A 19,292-nucleotide genomic window follows, 5' to 3' on the forward strand; every position below is an offset into this window, starting at 1 on the left:
TGTGCCGGGGAGAACCCAGCTGACACCAGAGGTCCCCAAACAGGGACATGTGCCCCCGTGTCCAGGGCGCAGGAGTGCACGGTTTGGAAGGGGTCACTTTGCAGCTGCCCCTGAAACTGGCCTGCCTGGGGCCCCTGCGTGCAGAGCAGCTCACACACAGAGGGACCCTGGTGCAGCCCCCTCTTTCTAGGACATTAGATCGTTAAGGCCCCGTAAATGCAAGACGTCGTAACTTGGCTACAGAGTACTGAGTATAGTTCTCTGTGCTTCTTGTTCACCCAAAACTCAGTCTCCAAAATTCAATTCAGCATTGGTGCACAGAGAACGGGTTTCGGGATCACAAGGGAAGATGTACAGTATCCATGTAAGAATGGATCATGTTGGAGATATTATTATAAACTCACCTTTCGTTTACTATGGATACAGACAGTTCCACACAGAAATCTTCATAGTTAGGTGTGTATACTGCTGGGGAGGGGGACCTTTTTCCCTCTATCCCTCCTGAGTTCCTGTGGTTAGACTAATAATAAAATTGACATAAGACAGATCAACAGGAGAAAAAGAAACAAATTTAATTCCTGCACACGGAGGTCTCATAGAAATGGGACCCAAGAAGTAGTCAAAGCAGGCAAAAAAAAAAAAAGATCAATCCCGCAAGAAGATGGAAGGATGTCAAATAAACAGGACCCAAAGGAAAAGAATCAGTAGTCAAAGCAGGAATAAACTGAGCAACCAAAAACTGTAGTGCTGGATTATAACCAAGAGCTTAAAATACCTACTCAGGTGTCCACACTGGTAAAAATAAGTGATTGCATAGGTTTCCTTTTTAAAATCAGATTGAATAAAAATCTCCTATGCAGAAGAATCCAAGTATTTGATGCAGACACTCAGCCATCCGTCAAGGAGGTGAAGATAACTCCCTTCTACAGAAGTGTGGGTTGCCCAAACTAAGTTCATCCAAGAGAAGACACACAGTATGGACACGGGAAAAAAAGTAACTTCACTGTGGGAAAAGCTGACACATAATAACTTAGCCAGGAGTCCAAGTAAGATTAACAGTGATAAGTTGCCTTGATGCCTATTCCCTTAATATAAAGTGATGAGAAAGCACTTGACCTCTGTGATCTGCCTCCTGAAAACACGTAACCCCAGTCTAATCACAAGAAAAACACCAACCTGATCAGTCCTCCTCCACACTGTCAAGGTCAGAGAAACAAGGTGAGTCTGAGAAACTGTCAAAGCCCAGAAGAGACTAAACAGACATGACGACTACATGTCATGTGGTGCCCTGGATGGGATACTGGAACAGAAAAGGTAGAATAAAGGTAAACTGAATAAAATATGGATTTCCGTTAATAATAAAGTATTTGTTCACTAAATGCGACAATTCTGTAGAATAAGAGAAACATATTGCAGCAAACTAAACATCTAGAGGAAATTGGTGATTTCTTAGTGAAAACACACATTAACAAAATGGACCCTAAAATAACAATATATAAGCAGTCCTATTTGTGACCCAGAGACCTCTTCCCTCCTACTGATTCTCCACTCAATGCGCTGGGGGTTCCCTTTCCTGGACAGGGAAGGAACAGGGACAGAGCTGTTTGGCAGCTCCTCTAAGATCTGACCCCACCCCGTGTCTTCATGGTCCCCACCCATCCCCACCCAACGAGGACACCCTGCCAGAGGGAGTCTCAGGACTTATTCAACAGCCACTATTTCCACCCACACTCTGTGCAATCCAGCCTTCACGCCTTATGACTCACTCAATACCATTCAGATATACCTACTTGCACCCTCACTGTGTGCATTTAAAAACCACTATTTACAGATGATGTGTTCAAATAACCAACTTCTCAGATACACTCATTTTGCAAAATCCAGTTTTTACTCTTTAGAAAGAAAACTTTTTAATTCAACATTCAATCCAGGCACACTCACTGTCTGCAATAAATACTCTATGTATATTCATTCTTCTCCATCCAACAGACAATTCTTGCCCAATCACTCTGGGCTAATGAACCAGGTCTCACATACAGATGGACCTGGGGTGATCTCATAAATCACTCCAGAATGAAAATGGGGTTGATCCCACACCTCACCCAGAGTGAAGCTGGATTGACCACAGACCTCACATCAAGGTGGGACTGGGTTTATCCCACCTATCACCTGAAGGTGGAGCTGGAGCTGGTGCAACACCTCTCCCCAGGGTAGAACTGGGGTTCATCCCACACCTCAAGTCAAGGTGGAACTGGAGTTGATGCCACACCTCACCTCAGGTAGGACTGAGGTTTAACTCATCTCACCCCAAGTAGAACTCTGGCTGATCTCACATCTCGCCTCAGGTGGAACTGGGGTTGACTTCACACCTCAACTCAGGACAGTGCTGGGGTTGATGCAAAGCCTCACCTCCAAGGGAGCTGGAGTTAATCCCACACCTCACCACATGGCGGAGCTGCGGCTGATCCCACATCTCCCCTCAGGGTGGAATCTGGGTTGATTAGACACCTCACCTCAGGGAGAATTGGGTTGTTCCCACACCTCACTCAGTGGGGAGCTAGGGCTGATTGCACATCTCGTATCAGTGTGGAACTGGGGTTGATTCCACATGTCAAATTGGGTGCAGCTGGGGTGGATCCTACATCTCATACCAGGGGAGAAATGGGGTGGATTCCGTACCTCACCTCACAGAGAGAGGGGACTGATCCCACACCTCACCTCAAGGTGGAAAGGGAGTTGATCCCACACCTCACCTGAGGTTGGAGCTGAAGATGATCCTCCGCATCAGCTCAGGTAGAGCAGTGTTTAATCTCACAACTCACATCAGGAAGAACTGGGGTCAATCCCACATCTCACCTAGATATAACTGGGGTTGTTCTCACACCTCAACTTCGTGGGGACTAGGGTTGATCCCACACCTCACCTCAGGTGGAAACGGAATTGATCCCACACCTCATCTCAGGTGGAAACGGAATTCATCCCACACCTCACCTCAGGTGGAAACGGAATTGATCCCACACCTCACCTCAGGTTGGAGCTAAGGTTTATCCCACATTTCACAGCAGGGTAGAGGTAGGGTTGATCCCAAGTCTCACCTCAAGGTGGAACCGGGGTTGATCTCACATCTCATCTCAGCTGGTTCTGGGGTTGATCCCACCCTCACCCCACTGTGGAGCTGGGTTTTGTCCCCACCTCACCTCAGGGTGGAGCTGGGCTTTATCCCAAGCCTCACCTCAGGAAGGAGCTCTCTGTCTCAGCAGCTAATTGAACTGACATGCAAAATGGGCTGCTCTCTCATTATCTGCTGATTTAAATGACGACTGAGGGGAGACCGACATTTTGCTACAGCGTCCGCCTTCTGAAACAGGCCTCGAGGTACCAGAGCGACACAGCTTTTATTTCGCGCGAGGCTGAGGGGCAGCGCGGGAGCGGGGGGCACGGCGCCAGCCCCGCCGCACCCTGTCGCGCCAGCGCCGCCGCCTCTGCTGCTCCTTAGCCGGCAGGCGGCCGGGCGCTACGTGAAGAAGAACAGCTGCTCCCGCGTGCCCTTGACCGCCAGCTCGGGCGCGGACTCCTCCTTGCTCTTCAGGGCGGGCGGCCGCGAGCGGCACACCAGCCTCCTGCCCCTCTGTGCGGAGGGCGACGCCGTGAGCCTGCGCCGCGACCTCCGAGCCCGGGGCCCGTGCCAGCCCCCCAGGTCACGCGCGGCCACTCGCGCTCCGCGGGCGGGCCGGGGCCGCTGTGAGCGCTCGGGGAGGAAGTCTACCCAGCCTGGACCGGGCCTGCCCCCCGGGATGAGAAGGGGGGACCCTGGAAAGTCAGCGGAAACGCCAGGCTGGAGGGCCCGCGTCTCCTGCCGCAAGGATCGCGGGAGACCCCGCAGTGTCCTCATGTGTGCTGGGGGCGTGTTCAGGCCCAGGCCTGCTTTAGGGACCACGCATCCTGAAGCCAGGGCCCGAGGCCAGAGGCTGCTCCAGCCCATCTGCTGTGGCGGAGGACGCAGCGGTTGGGGGCCTTGCTGAGGGGTGATGACCTTGGCCTGCGGCCTGGCTGGAACTAGGTGGGACCCGGGGTGGGGGCTGAGCTGTGGGCGCCAGCGCTCTGGGCGGAGGGCCCGCAGCCGGGCAGGGCTGGGAGGGCACCCGGAGGAAGCAGGTCCGGAGGGGCATCTGGGGCGGCGGGCCCGGAACGGGAGAACTTGCTCCGCCCTGACCCCGCTCTGCGGGCCCATCTCCCCCGCCCAGGACCTCAGCAAGAGCATCTGCAAAAGGGGGCGAGCCAGGGGTGCTGCAGCCATCACCCCTCCCAGGCCCCCGCGCCTCCTCAGGGCCACCTTGCCCACCTTCCTCTTGACCTCGGCCTGGGCCCGGGCCTGTGCCCGCTGCAGACGCTCCTCCTGCAGTTGCTTCTGCAGCTTTAGCTGCTCCTCCCGGAGTCTGGGTGGCAGCAAGAGAGGGATTCATCACTAGAGGCCCAGGGAAGGCCACTGAGTCACCAGCTCCCTCCCACACGGCCCTCAGGCCACAGCCCTCCATCTTCTGAGAAAACTGCCCACTCCCCCCACCGCCCTGCCAGGGGTCAGGGCCTGGCTTCTGACCCTTGTTCCTCGTGGGTCGCGGCTCTGGGCTCATCCCCCCGGGAGACCCGACTTCCTAGCTCCTCGTCCCTGGTCACAGATCCCCTCGCCCATCGCCACCCTTGAAGGCCCAGGCCCCAGCAGGCTCTAGAGTCCCGTGTCCTCCTCTGTACTTGTGGCCGTCAAACCTTTGTCCAGTGCCTGCTCAAGCAGGGTCCAGGGACACACGGGAAGAGCCCTTGTGCATGTGGCAGAGACAGGGCTGTTTGCAGGTGACCGTGTCTCGGGGCTCTGCTAGGACCGAGTGAGCCAGGTGGCCATGGACTGGCCTGCACCCCACTGGGCCTGTGGGGAGCTCCACGGGCCTCCCTTCGGAGCCGGGCATCCCCTGCTGACCTCGGCTCCCCTCAGCTGCTCCCGAGCCGGCCCCTTCCCCCTCCACCGCCCCCCACCCCGGGCTCTGGCAGTGCAGCCCCTCCCCCTCCGGTCCAGCCAGCAAAGCGCCTGTCACCGTCCCCTGTCCCCGGAGGCGAGGCCGGCTGGCCGCACCCTCACTTTGGCTCCCAGGCCCCTGATGCCACCACACGCCCCAAAGAGGGACTTTCTCCATCGGGCTGAGTGTGCTGCCCCGTCTGGACCCCCAGACGCCCCCAGACCCCGGCTCCCCTCCCTCAGCATGCAGCACCAGGTCCTGCCCCTGGTTCGGGAGCTCCGCAGGCAGGGCCGCGTCCGGCCTCTGTCCTCAGGGCCCGCCCAGAGCCGGGCCAGCGGTGTGAGGGTCCCTCGCCCCCCGGGCCCTCCCGCAGAGAGACAGCTGCGGGACCTGCGGGACCCCACCTCAGACGGCGCTCCTTCTCCTTGGCTTTCTCGGCCTGCTCGAGCCTCGCCTGGGGCACCCGCTCCAGGTTCTCGAGCAGCTCGTCCAGCTGGCGCTCGATGGCGGCCAGCATCTTCACGGTGCCCAGGCTGGACTCCTGCTGGCTGCCGACACAGTGCCGGTACACGTCCAGCACCTTGCGGGTCAGGCTCTCCAGCAGCTTGTCCTGCGAGGCGGGAGGCCCCCTCCAGTGTGGCCACGCGGGCCTGGGCCGGCCCCGAGCCACAGCCGGCCAGACCTCTCACTGCGGCTTGGCTGACCTCCCAGGGCCCTGCCCGCCAGGCAGTGGGCTCGGGAAGCAGGGTGGGGGCAGAAATGGACGCCTGGACTTCTCTTGGCCAGAGTGCCTGACCCCTTGGCCCTCTTGTGGTCAGCCAGATCCGGAGTCCCGGCACCTACTGGGGCTCATGCCTGGGCCTCGGGGTGCCCACTGAGGCCCAGTCCCCTATTCCAGGAGCCCTCCTTGTTCTGCCCCCGTGCTGACCTCAGCTTCCCCCAGGACCACGTTCTGTGACCTGCTTTCTGTGTAGCCCTGGGCAGGCGGACTCCCCTCTCTCAGCCTGTCCTGGCATTCAGAAAACTCAACACCCCTGTCCCACGGGGTGGCTACAAGAGGAACAGCAGGCCCAGGGCACAGCCAGCGCCCACTAGTCTGCAGGAGGCCTGCTCTCGGGGCATCCCATGCGCCTGGCCCGGTGCCTGGCGCACAGTAGGCATTCAACAGGAATTTGAATGAACGAGGAAGCCAGGTCCACACCCTGGGCCCCGGGCATGCTGTCAGGAGGGGTGTGCCCGGTCCCGGTCCCAGGACACACCCCTGGCCTCTGTGCCCTCAGAACTCCCTCACCCTCCCAGCCTGGCTGGGGATGCACCTGCCTTCCTCCCGGCAGGGTCACTTCCAGACACACTGTGTGTGTTTAAGCAGCTGATGTAGTCATTGAAGGAAGCACGGGATAGAGGAGGTGTGTCGGGGAGCTGCCTGTCACGGGGTGTGAATACATGGCTGGCTCTGGTCTGGGGCCAACGGCCTTGTGCAGTGGCGCCCCTGGGTCAGGCCCAGAGCCTGGACGGTGGCAAGGGGCCACGGCAGCCCCAGAGCACCACGTCCCCAGGGCCTCACTCTCCCACCGTCCAAGCTCTGGGCACTGGGCCCCCTCCCAGCAGGTGCCCATGAATGCCGCCACCCTCCCACCCTGGCCTGTGGCCACGTGCCCTCTGCCCACCACCGCCCACGGGCAGCCCTCTGTCCATCCAGGGGCCCTACCTCCTGATCACCCTTGTACTCGCCAAAATGGAAGATGCGGGCTTTGAGCTCCAGCTCCGCGGCTTTCTCCTCCTCCTTGGCGATGGACATCATCAGCGCGGCGATCCACTGCTTCAGCTGGCTGACCTCCCGGTCCCTGCATGGGGGACCAGCACCTCTCTCAGCCTGCTGGCCTCTGCCGCATGCTGAGGGCTGGGTGAGGCCCAGGGTCAGAGGCGCTGGTGAGATGCAGGAGGAAAAGGTAAGATCTTTAACAATCCACACTAAAAAAAACGAAAACAAAAACCAGCCTTATTGAGGTGTATAATTCACCATAAAATTCTTTTCAAGTGTACAATTCAGTTGTTTCTAGTAGAGTTGCAAAGGTGCACAACCATCACCATAATCTAATTTTAGAACATTTTCACCACCTGGAGAGAAACCCAGGCGGTCACTCCCACTCTTCCATCTCCCCTACTTTGTCTCCTGGATATCTCATTAACATGGAGCTACACGACATTTGTCCCTTTGTGTCTGGCTCTTTCATTCAGCATGATGTTTTCAGGTCTGTCCGTGTGTAGCGCGTATCAGAGCTTCATTCCTTTCTGTGACCACTTGGTCCATTTATGACTGCAATAGTGCATTGTGTGGAGAGACCACACTGTGCTAATGGATTCATTCATCACTGGACATCTGGGTAGTTTCCACCTTTTGGCTCTGGGGAATAATGCTGCTATGGACATTGACAGGACAGGGCTTTGTGAGGACATGTTTTCAATTCTCTTAGGAATAGGATAGCAACAATCAACTTTTACATGAAAGAATATATTAAATTTTTTTTTTAATCTTTCACAATCATGGCAGACACTGACCGTTGTACGTTGGGGTTTCTGGAGCAGGAATCCTGGCTCTTAGGGCTGTCGAGGGGCCATCCCGCATGGGCAGCTGCATGCAAGTCCCGGCCAGAGTGAGCAGCGCATTGGCCACGCAGCCAGCAGTGCCGGGAGGCCTAGAGGTGCCCCTTTCCCCTACGGTGATTCTGTGGCTCTGCCCATTGGTTGATGGAACCTACTGACATTTTCTCGTTTATAGGCCAAGTGCCAATGGGCTGCTGTTCCTTTGCCCACTGGGGGCCACCGGTCTGTCACAGGCACCACCACAGGGCTACGGGCCTCAGTCTCCCGGTGCCCCCCCAGGCTGCAGCCCCATGGCTGTGGGGCTAAGGTCAGAAGCCTGAGCATGAGGGATCCTGACCCGGTCTGGCCAGCTCTCCTGGGCTCTCAGAGGCGGATGGCCTGAGAGGCCACACGCAGCTCACACATACCCTCCCCCCGGGCCCTCGCGGGGTGCACGCAGGTTGCCCGGGACAATAACAGAGGCCGGACCCCCCCCCAACCCTGAGTGCCCACCACAAGGGCGGGTGCGTTTGGGGTCAGGGATGCATCTCCTAAGGGTACAAGACTGCACTCGGTTCTAGCCTGTTTTGTAAAGCTTCCTCTACGTCCAGTGCCTGGACCCATGAGTGACCCTGCAGCCGGCACCTCTGTTACATGGACCAGGTTGGGGGCCGGGGGGTAATTTTGTTGTTCTGTTTCTTCGCCAGGTAATTGGGATAAAAAGGTACCTTTTCCCCACTAGTTCTCTTTAAATGTCAAATGGTTGGGTCACAGGCTTTTCTCTTCCACCAGATCCCACTGGGAAAGGAGAAAAGACTCAGGAAATGCAGGGCATGAGGGCCACACTGCTCAGCGTCGGTCCTCTCAGACCAGCGTGCACATCACCAGCACATCTGTCAGAAACGCAGGGTCCAGGCCCCACCCAGGACCTGCCCAACTAGAGACTTCACTTAACAAGATCCCCGGGAACCCTCCTACAGTGTGGGCGGGAATGCAAGCTGCTGCAGCCACTGTGGAGAACAGTGTGGAGGATCCTCAGAAAGCTAAAAACAGAGCTACCATGTGACCCAGCAATCCCTCTCCTGGGCATATATCCAGACAAAAGTCTAATCCAAAGAGATACATGCACCCCCACGTTCACAGCAGCACTAGTCACAATAGCCAAGACGTGGAAACAACCTAAGTGTCCACTGACAGACGAATGGATACAGAAGATGTGGTGCATATATACAATAGAATACTACTCGGCCATAAAAAAGAATGTAACAGGACTTCCCTGGAAGTTCAGTGGTTAAGACTCCGTGCTTCCAATGCAGGGCGCACGGGTTCAATCCCTGGTCGGGGAACTAAGATCCCACATGCCACAGGGTGTGGCCAAAAAGTAAAAAAAAAAAAATGAAATAATACCATTTGCAGCAACATGGATGCAACTAGAGATTATCCTACAAAGTGAAGTAAGTCAGAAAGAGAAAGACAAATATATGACATCGTTTATATGTGCAATCTAAAATATGCCACAAATGATCCTATCTACGAAACAGAAACAGACTACAGACAGAGATAAAAGACTTGTGCTTGTCAAGGGGGAGGAGGTTGAGGGAGGGGTGGAGTGGGAGTGTGGGGTTAGCAGATCTAAGCTACTATATACAGAATGGATACACAACAAGGTCCTGCTGTAGAGCACAGGGAACTATGTTCAGTATCCTGTGATAAACCATAATGGAAAGAAATATTTTAAAAAAAAAATATATATATATATATATATATATATTTGTGTGGCGGAATCACTTTGCTGTGGAGCAGAAAGTAACACAACATTGTAAATCAACTATACTTCAATTTTTAAAAATACTAAAATTTAAAAAAAAGCAAGATCCCTGGGGGAATCCAATGCACAGCATCTGAGGAGCATTTTGCCACCAAAAAAGTGATCACACAGGGAGGGAACCTATGGGTTGAAAGGGACTTAAAGATACAACTGATTGCAGAGTATTGATCTTATTTAGATTCTAATTCAAATTAATGATTGAAAAACTCCGTTTATGGATTTTGAATATTCAATATTAAGGATTACTTTTTTTAATGATATGATGGTATTGTGGTTAATTTAAAGAGCTCTCATCTTTTTAGAAGTATCTATTGAAATAGTTAAAGATTAAATGATACAACGCCTGGAATTTGCTTCAAAATAATATGGGAGGGACTTCCCTGGTGGCACAGTGGTTAAGAATCTGTCTGCCAATGCAGGGGACATGGGTTTGATCCCTGGTCTGGGAAGATCCCACATGCCGTGGAGCAACTAAGCCCATACACCACAACTACTGCACCTGCGCTCTAGAGCCCGTGAGCCACAACTACTGAGCCTGCATGCCACAACTACTGAAGCCCATGCGCCTAGAGCCCATGCTCCACAACAAGAGAAGCCACTGCAATGAGAAGTCCGTGCACCACAACAAAGAGTAACCCCTGCTCGCCGCAACTAGAGAAAGCCTGCACACAGCAACGAAGACCTAATACAGCCAAAAATAAATATACAAATAAATAAATTTATAAAAATAATATGGGACATAGGGAAGTGGGTGGGGTCTAGGTGAAGGGAGATTGGCTACAAGTTGATCACTGGTGAAGCTTTTGATGGGATCCTGGAGACTCATTATACCAACCTCTCTACTTTTGAAGATTTTTTTTTGATGTGGACCATTTTTAAAGTCTTTATTGAATTTGTTAAAATATTGCTTCCGTTTTTACGTTTTGAATTTTTGGCCCCGAGGCATGTGGGATCTTAATTCCCTGACCAGGGATCGAACCCGCACCCCCTGCACTGGGAGGCGAAGTCTCAACCACTGGACCTCCAGGGAAGTCCCGCCTCTCTACTTTTGTATATGTTTATGTGTTTGAAATTTTCTTAGAGCCCCTGGGCTGAACTGGAGACGTTATAATAGGTTTTTTAGGAGGTAACAAGAAAGAGAATCCCTTCATAGATACCTGGGGGCATATACTCAGAAAGTTTACTGAACTGGTATTAAAGAGAGAGAGAGAGAGAAGCAAGCACAACCAAATGTGAATAAACGTCATTCAAAGGCCATGCAAAAGAGAAGGAGTTACCATATTCCTGCAGAAACAGCAGCAAAAAGAACAAAGATAACATATTTTGAAGTAGGGGAAGATGGGAGAAGTCCCAGGCGTCTACCTCCCCGTCCAGACCACTGTTGCACTGGTAGAAATGTGACGGAGTTCTTCTGTAACTCTGGAGTCTGCTGAGGCTTGCAGCTTCTAGGGGAAGACTCTGATGTAAAACTGTGTTCATTTCTGTCCATTTCAGCACTGAGCACAGTAACAGCTACCTATCCCCCCCACCTCCATCCCTGTGGCAGCATCTGTGCAGGTGTTGTTCCTGGAGCACCTTGCACACCGCTCGCAGGAACCAGGGTGTGCGAAAAAGACCCTGCCCTCCAAATCTCAGGATCTCTGCTTTGATCACTGATTGCTGCTTCTGATTCCCTCTGGTTGACTTGACTTCCAGGGCAGTTAAAGGACTGGAAATATCCCCGCACCCACTTCATTTTTTGCTTCTTTCCTCTTTTGAGAGCCAGACATTAAAGGACAAAGGCGTTAAAAAGCAACATATATGGGAGGAAAATTAGAAAGGGGTCACACAAGACAAGGGAAAGTCTCAGAAAAGACCTGAGACCTTAAGTTTACACCTCAGGCTGATTCTCAGCACAAAGATAGCGTACAACAATCAAAAAAAAAAAAAACAAAACCAATAAACAATGGCAACAATAAACAGAAAACTCTGGGGAAGAGACAGAATGTGATTTCCAGAGTTAACACATTATTAGACTCAAATATTCAGGGTTTACCAAAAGTTCACAAGGCACACATAGAAATGAGAAAGTATGGCCCATTTACAGGAGAAACAAACAAACTGTTCCTTAAAAAAACATGATGGCAGGTATACCACAAAGACTTTTAAAAAACTGTGTTAAAAGGTGCTCAAAGAACTAAAAGAAGATGTGGAGAAAGTCAAGAAAATGATGTGTGAACAAAATGGAAATATCCACAAAGAAGTAGAAAGCTTAACAAGAAATCAGAAAAGAAAACCTGGAGCTAAGAAACACAATAATTGAAATAAATAATTCACTACAGGGATTCAAAGGCAAATTTGAGCAGGGAGAAAAAACAATCAGTGATCTTGAAAAGAGGACGATGGAAACTATGGAGGCTGAGGAACAGAAAGGAAAAGACTGAAGAAAAGCAAACAAAGCCTAAGGAACCTGTAGGACAACAAGAGGACCAATATATGCACTGTGCGGGTCACAGAAAGAGAAGAGAGAGAAAGAGGCGGAGAATATATCTGAAGAAGTAATGGCTGACAAGTTTCCAAACTGGATGAATATAAACATCCAAGAAACTCAAGGAACTGCAAGTATAAGGAAGTCAAAGAGACCTACACTGAGACATATTATAATAAACTATCACAGGATAATCAAAAGCCAAAGAATCTTGAAAGCAGCAAGAGAGAAGCAAATCACCACATACAAAGGATCTTCACTAAGATTTTCAGCACATTTCTCATTAGAAACTGTGGAGGCTAGAAGACAGAAGGCCAATATATTCAAAGTGTTCAAAGGAAAAAAAAAATGTCAACCATGAATCCTACATCTGGCAAAAGGGTCCTTTAAAAGTGAAGAAATCAAGACATTCCCAGATGAACAAAAGCTGAGGGAGTTGGTGACCACTAGAGCTGTCCTGCAAGAAATGCCCAGAGGAGTCCTGCCAGGTGAAATGAACGGTTACTGATAGTAACTTGAAGCCACACGGAGAAATAAAAATCTCAGGAAAGGTAAATACATGAGCAAGTACAAAAGCCGGTATTATGGTAACAGTGGCTTGTAACTGTACTTTCTGTTATTTATATGATTTATAAGACTAATACATTTAAAGAAGAAAAATCAGTAGTGTAAAAACTAATATTACTGAAACTTGTTGGTTTGTAACTCCAAATCTTGTTTTCTACATAATTTAAGAGACTAATGCATTTAAAGAATTATTAGTTTATGTTTGGGGGCACACAATGTATGAAGACATCAGCAACCAAAAGGGGTAGGGACGGAGCTGTAAAGGAGCAGTTTTTGTATGTTATTCAAGTTAAGCTGATATAGATTCAAATTTGAGTGTTATTTATAACTTTAGGTTAGTAAATGTAATCCCCATGGCAACCACAAAGAAAAGAGCTATAAAACATACACAAAAGGAAATGAGAAAGGAATGTAACTATTTCACTACAAAAAAAAGATCAGCTAAACACAAAAAAATGACAGTAATGCAGGAAATGAGAGATTTTAAAAAAAGAGCTATAAAGCTCGATATAGCATGATGACAGAAGTCAGTCCCTCCATATTAGTAATTTCTTTAAATGTAAATGGATTAAACTCTCTAATCAGAAGACAGAGATTGGTAGAATGGGTCAAAACACATGACCCAACTAGATGCTGCCTATCAGAGACTCACAATCCAAAGATACAAGCAGGTCAAAAGTCAAAGGATGAAAAAGGTATTCCATGCAAATATAACCAAAAGATAGCAGGAGTGGCCATATTAATATCAGACAGACTTTAAATCAGAAAAGGCTACAAGAGACAAGGAACAACATTATGTATTAATAAATTATATATTAATAAAAGGTTCAATACAGCTAGAAGATCTAACAATTATAAACATTATAAACATTAACCCACCTAATGACATATCTTCAAAATACTCCTAAGTTCACCAAATAATATTTTGTTATCGAGGTTTAAGTTACATATCAGAAATGTACCCATTTTATGTATACCATTTGATATGGCTTCACAAATGTACATGCTGTGTAAGACCAGCATAATCAAGGTATAGGGCCTTTTCACATTGAAAAACAGTTCCTCAAAAAGTTAAAACTACAGTTACCATATGATTCAGCAATTCCACTTCTGGGCATATACCCACAAAGAACTGAAAGCAGGGTCTTAAATATTTGTACACCCATGTTCACAGCAGCATTATGCACAATTGTTAAAACATGGAAGCATCCCAGTGTCCAACAACAGATGAATGGAGAGACAAAATGTGATCTACACACACAATGGAATATTATTCAGCCTTGACAAAAAAAGGACATTCTGACACCTGCAACAACACAGATGGACCTTGAGAACATTATGCCCAGTGAACTACGCCAGACACAGAAGGACAGATACTGTACGATTCCACTTACATGAGGGCCCTATAGCAGTCATGTCCACAGAGACAGAAAGTAGATGGTGGGAGCCAGGGGCTGGGGAGGGGGAGGGGGGTCAGTGTTTAGTGGGGACAGAGCTGCAGTTTTACAAAATGAAGAGTCACAGGGATGGATGGAGGTGACGGCTGCACAACACTGTGAATGTACTTAATACCACAGAACCACACACTTAAAAATGGTTACCATGGTAAATTTTACGTGGATTTTGCCACAATAAAAAAGAAAAAAAATGAAGAGACCCTTCTCACCCCTCAAACTTGAGAGCCGTGCTCGCCTAGACCCTGGCATTAGGATTCTGGAGGCAACGAATGACACACGCTTGGCTCTGGTTCCTTTACAGGACCTGGGTTTTGTTTGTTTTCCTTGTCTGCTCCAGCATCCTAGCTTTTTCTTCTCGTTCTTACCCCCGTGGAGGTGTCCAGTGGGAGCTCCTCTCCCTGCACCTGGGCCTTGGGTTCAGCCCAGGGCGGTTTTCACCTGCCGGTGCACTGGCTTTTGTCTCTCCTGCCTTCCGTCTGTTGGCGCCTGGAATTCCTCCCACTCGGCACCTGCAGGCGTCTCCCTGGGCCCTGCCCTTTCTCCCGCAGTGCCACCTGTTCTTCTCCTTGGAGCTCTGGTAGCTGCCCCAGCCTACTGCCCGCTTTGCCCGCCTGATTGCCGCCGTGTTCAGTCCTCGTCATGCTCTTCACCCCAGTGGGCTTCGCTGTGCCCAACGGCTCTTTCCCCGGCGGGGGTGAAGCCTCTCAAGAGAGGAATTAAGACGTTCCCCTAATTCTCACAGTGTCTACGTTTACTAGGATTTCTCAAACTCATCCCCTTCGTGAATGTTTTTTCTCATGTTTCCGATGACAGTTTTTGTTTTTTTTTAAATTATCTATTAATTAATTAATTTATTTATTTTTGGCTGCGTTGGGTCTTCGTTTCTGTGCGAGGGCTTTCTCCAGTTGCGGCAAGCGGGGGCCACTCTTCATCGCGGTGCGCGGGCCTCTCATTATCGCGGCCTCTCTTGTTGCGGAGCACAGGCTCCAGACGCGCAGGCTCAGTAGTTGTGGCTCACGGGCCTAGTTGCTCCGCGGCATGTGGGATCCTCCCAGACCAGGGCTCGAACCCGTGTCCCCTGCATTGGCAGGTGGATTCTCAACCACTGCGCCACCAGGGAAGCCCCCGATGACAGTTTTTGTTTGCTTCTCTTTAGAGCTGGAAGTCAGTGCACATCCAGTCCCGGGACCTAAGGTGAGTTGTGTCGCTTTGATTGAGTGTCGGGATGGAGCCTGGGCTGGAGGCTGACATGCCGGCTGGTCTCCGCCGGGCCATGGAGTCTTGTTTCCACGTCTGAGCGGCAGTCATGGGCTGCAGGTGCCTCGCGTGGCTGCCAAGACTCAGCCTACACGGCGTGTGGCCTCAGGCGAGGTCGGCATGGGCAAGTGCTTTCTGCTGGGTGTGGCTGGCCTCATCCTGGTGGCCCCAGCTACTGCCGGGCTGACCCTCACCTCCAGCGACGCTGTCTGGGGTTCTGCTGGACTCCTTCCTGCGCATTTTCTGACTTCCTGGTTGGGCTGGTCCTTCTTGGAGGAAGGTTTGCGTGGTTTCCAGGAAGCGACTGAGGCTTAATTTCTCTTTTCTGCTCCTGCGGTCACTATGGCAGAACTGGGAGGGGCTCAGTTTCCCTCTGGCTGGAGCACCTCCGCTTGGCTTCTCTCTGGTCCCATCACCTCTGCCCTGTCTGGAGACACAGAACTGACCCTGGCGCTCAGGCTCTGTCCTTACCTCGGCCTGTCCTGTGTCTCTTGTGTGTCTCGGGCCCGTCTTCCCGGTCTGGGCTCTCCTTGGCCCTCAATGGAGGGCCCAGGGAGTGAGCGTCTCAACCAGCTCACAGCAGGGAGAGGGCTGGGACCTGAGGGAGGAAGTCAGGGAGCCAGCGTGCAATTCAAGGAGGTGTTCACCCTCAGGGTCGCACACGACTCCTCACACGCGGTACCCTTGACAGTCCTCCCTGACAGAGAATATACGATGCCCTGTCCGCTCGTCCTGTGACCTTACACGCCCAGTCAATGTACAGACGCGACTGGCCAAGTCAGCCTTAAAAGGTCCTGAATTCACCAAATAATATTTTGTGGTTGCGGTTTAATTTTACGTATCAGAAATGTACTATTTTGTGTGTACGGCGGGGCTAGACAAATGTACACGCTGTGTAAGGACCAGCATAATCAAGGTACAGGGCCTTTTCACGCCCCCAAACTTCCTTGTGCCCCTCGGTCTCCTCCCTCCCCTGCCCCAGCCAAAGGCACCTGATGGGCTGAAGTCTGCATTCATTTTGGCTTCTCCGAGATGCTCACACCCTGAACGCAGGCTGAACTCAGCGACTTGCTCTCACCAGTGGAGTGTGGGTAGCACGTCACTTCTGTGACCAGGTTACAGAGGATCCTGACTTCCATCTTGCTAGGAGACTCTCTCCGCTGGCTTTCTGGCTTGCACGCAAGCTGCCATATCCAGGAGCCCACGTGGCAGGGACTGAGGGTGGCCTCTGGCCTAGAACCAGCCAGGAACCAAATCCTGACAGCAGCCGTGTGCAACGAGCTCGGAGCTCAGAGCTCAGAGCCTTGGGATGATTGCAGCCCAGCCTCCACCCGGACAGAAGTCCCCGTGAGGCCCCGGAGCAGAGAAGCCAGCCCAGCCGTGCACAGGTCCCTGAGCCACAGAAAGCCTGAGATAATAAACGTGTATTAGACTGAGCCACCAAGTTTTGGGGTAATTTGCGATGCAGCAATGGATCACAAACATAGTTGGTTCTAGCCCTCCCGATTAATAAGATAGTAGGTGTTCTCCGGTGCCTGGCTTCTCTCCCTCAGGATAATGTGTGTGAGGTTCACCCGCATCATTGCCTGGCTTGATAGTCTGTTCCTTTTTACTGCTCAGTAGATTTCTATGGTGTGTAACGGCCCCCTTTACATGTCCATGCCCTAATCTCACGAACCTGTGAATATATTACATTACCTGGCAAGGGGGAACCAGGGTTGAAGACGGAATTAAGGCTGTTAGCCAGCTAACCTTGAGATGGAGAGATGGTCCTGGATTATCTGGTTGGACCCATTGTAATCACAAGGGTCCTTGTAAACGGAAGACAGAGGCAGGAAAGAGGGTCAAGCAATGTGAGGTGAGGAGGCCTCCACTGGCATTGCTGGCTTGAAAATGCAAGGGCAAGGGGGCCTCTGGAAGCTGGAAAAGGCCAGAAAAGGGCTCTCCTTCAGGGCCTCTGGGAAGAACGAAGCCCTGCCGACACCCTGGTTTTAACCCAGTGAGACCCATTTCGCGATTCTGGCCTCCAGAACTGTAAGAGAATAATTCTGGGTTGCTTTAAGGCCCTCGGTTTGCACTACTTTGTCACAGCAGCGGTGGACACCTACTGAGAGTGCTGTGGGCAGGCCGCACGGTCCCTCCGTTCGCCTGCTGGTGTCGTGTTGTGAGCCCAGCCCTGGGCTGCTCTGCCTGACTCCACTGCGGCGCTCCTGAGAGTTTCAGGACACCGTCTCTAACACGGCCACTCTTGCTTCCCCTGTGGGAATACACTGCTCATCTGCTGTTGTATATGTTTCTTAATACAGACTTCATATTTTAGAGCAGTTTTAGGTTCACAGCAAAACTGAGTGCAAGGTACAGAGATTTCCCGAATTTCCCCTGCCCCCCACCTCCCCCACTATTGACATTCCGCGCCAGGGTGGTCCGTTTACCACAACTGATGAACCCACATGGGCCCATCATTATCACCCAGAATCCATAGTTTACACTGGGGTTCACCCCTGGTGGTGTACATTCTATGGATGTGGGCTTTACCCATCATTGTGGTGTCACATAGAGTATTGTCACTGCCCTAAAAATCCTGTGCTCCCCCATTCATCCCTCCTCCCCCCAACTCCTGGCAACCACTGATCTTTTCACTGTCTCCATAGTTTTGCCTTTTCCAGAATGTCGTATAGTTGGAACCATACGGTTTTGTAGCCTCTTCAGATTGGCTCCTCTCACTTCGTCATATGCAGTTAAGTTTCTTCCATGTCTTTTCACGGCTCGACAGTTCACTTCTTTTTAGCACCAAATAGCATTCCACTGTCTGGTTGTATCTCCTGAAGGCCATCTTAGTTGCTTTCAGGTTTTGAATAAATTATGACTAAAGCTGCTATAAACATCTACGTGCAGGTTTTTATGTAGACATAAGATCTTAACGCCTTGGGTAAACAGCAAGAAGTATGCCTGCTGAATCCTAAGGTAAGAGTACGTTCGGTTTCGTTAGAAACTGCCCAGCTGTCCTCCAAAGTGGCTGCACTATGCGGCATCCCCACCATCACTGATGAGAGTTCCCGTTGCCCCACAGCCTCACCAGCACCTGATGCTGTCAGTGCTCTGAGTTCGGTCATTCTGATGGCTGTGTAATGGTATTTCGGTTTTGATTTTTGTTTTTTGTTTTTGGCCACGCCTCACAGCTTGTGGGATCTTAGTTCCCCGACCAGGGATAGAACCGGAGCCCTCGGCAGTGAAAGCTCGGAGTCTTAACTGCTGGACCACCATGGAATTCCCTCTCATTGTTGTCTTAATTTGCATTTCCCTGAGGACATATGATGCCAAGCATCTTTTCATGTGTTTATTTATCATCTGACTTTTTTTTTTTTGATGAGGTGACAGTTCAGATCTTTGGCCCATTTTTAAAATCAGGTTGTTTATTTCTTATTGTGAAATTTTAACAATATTAAAATTTTAACAATTTTTAACAATATTAAATTTTTAACAATGTATATTTTGGACAACAGCCCTTTATCATATATTTTGTAAATGTCTTCTCCCAGGCTCTGGCTTCTCTTCTCATTCTCTTGACATTGCTTTTCATAAAGCTGAATTTTAAATTTTTAATGAAGTGCACCTTATCAATTCTTTCTTTCACAGACTGTCTTCTTTGGCATTGTATCTAAAAAGTCATCACCGTACCCAAGGTCATCTAGGTTTTCTCCTGTATTTTCTTCTAGTTTTATAGTTTTGCATTTTAGATGTAGGTCTGTGATCCATTTTTGAGTTAGTTTTTGTGAAGGGTGTAAAGTCTGTACCTAGATTCTTTTTTTTTTGCATGTGGGTGTCCAGTTGTTCCAGCACAATTTGTTGAAAAGACTATCCTTGCTCCATCGTACGACTTTTGTCCCTTTGTGAAAAATCAGTTGATCGCATTTATGTGGGTTTATTTCTGGGTTCTTTATTCTGTTCCATTGATCTCTATGTCTATTCTTTTGCCAATTAAGTCTTGAAGTTGGGTAGTGTCAGTCCTCTAACTTTGATCTTCTCCTTCAATACTGAGTCGGCTATTCTAGGTCTTTTGCCTCCACATAAATTTTAGAATTAGTTTTTCAATATCCATAAAAAAACTTGCTGAGATTTTGATG

General features: G+C 50.3%; 1 protein-coding gene across 1 annotated transcript in view; it reads right to left on the reverse strand.

The window, feature by feature from the left end:
* Window positions 1–3,376: 3,376 nt before the first annotated feature.
* The window catches only part of CFAP100 (cilia and flagella associated protein 100), a 48,184-nt gene continuing 32,268 nt past the window's right edge, over window positions 3,377–19,292 (reverse strand). Inside the window, exons 13-16 of the mRNA XM_057555747.1 lie at window positions 6,718–6,853; window positions 5,414–5,619; window positions 4,343–4,436; window positions 3,377–3,628 (exon numbers count right to left, since the gene is read on the reverse strand). Coding sequence (XP_057411730.1) covers window positions 3,515–3,628; window positions 4,343–4,436; window positions 5,414–5,619; window positions 6,718–6,853 — 550 coding nt within the window. The 3' untranslated portion in view covers window positions 3,377–3,514. The remainder of the gene's footprint in view (window positions 3,629–4,342; window positions 4,437–5,413; window positions 5,620–6,717; window positions 6,854–19,292) is intronic.

Source organism: Balaenoptera acutorostrata, chromosome 10 (assembly GCF_949987535.1).
Source record: "Balaenoptera acutorostrata chromosome 10, mBalAcu1.1, whole genome shotgun sequence".
Classification (NCBI taxonomy): domain Eukaryota; kingdom Metazoa; phylum Chordata; class Mammalia; order Artiodactyla; family Balaenopteridae; genus Balaenoptera; species Balaenoptera acutorostrata.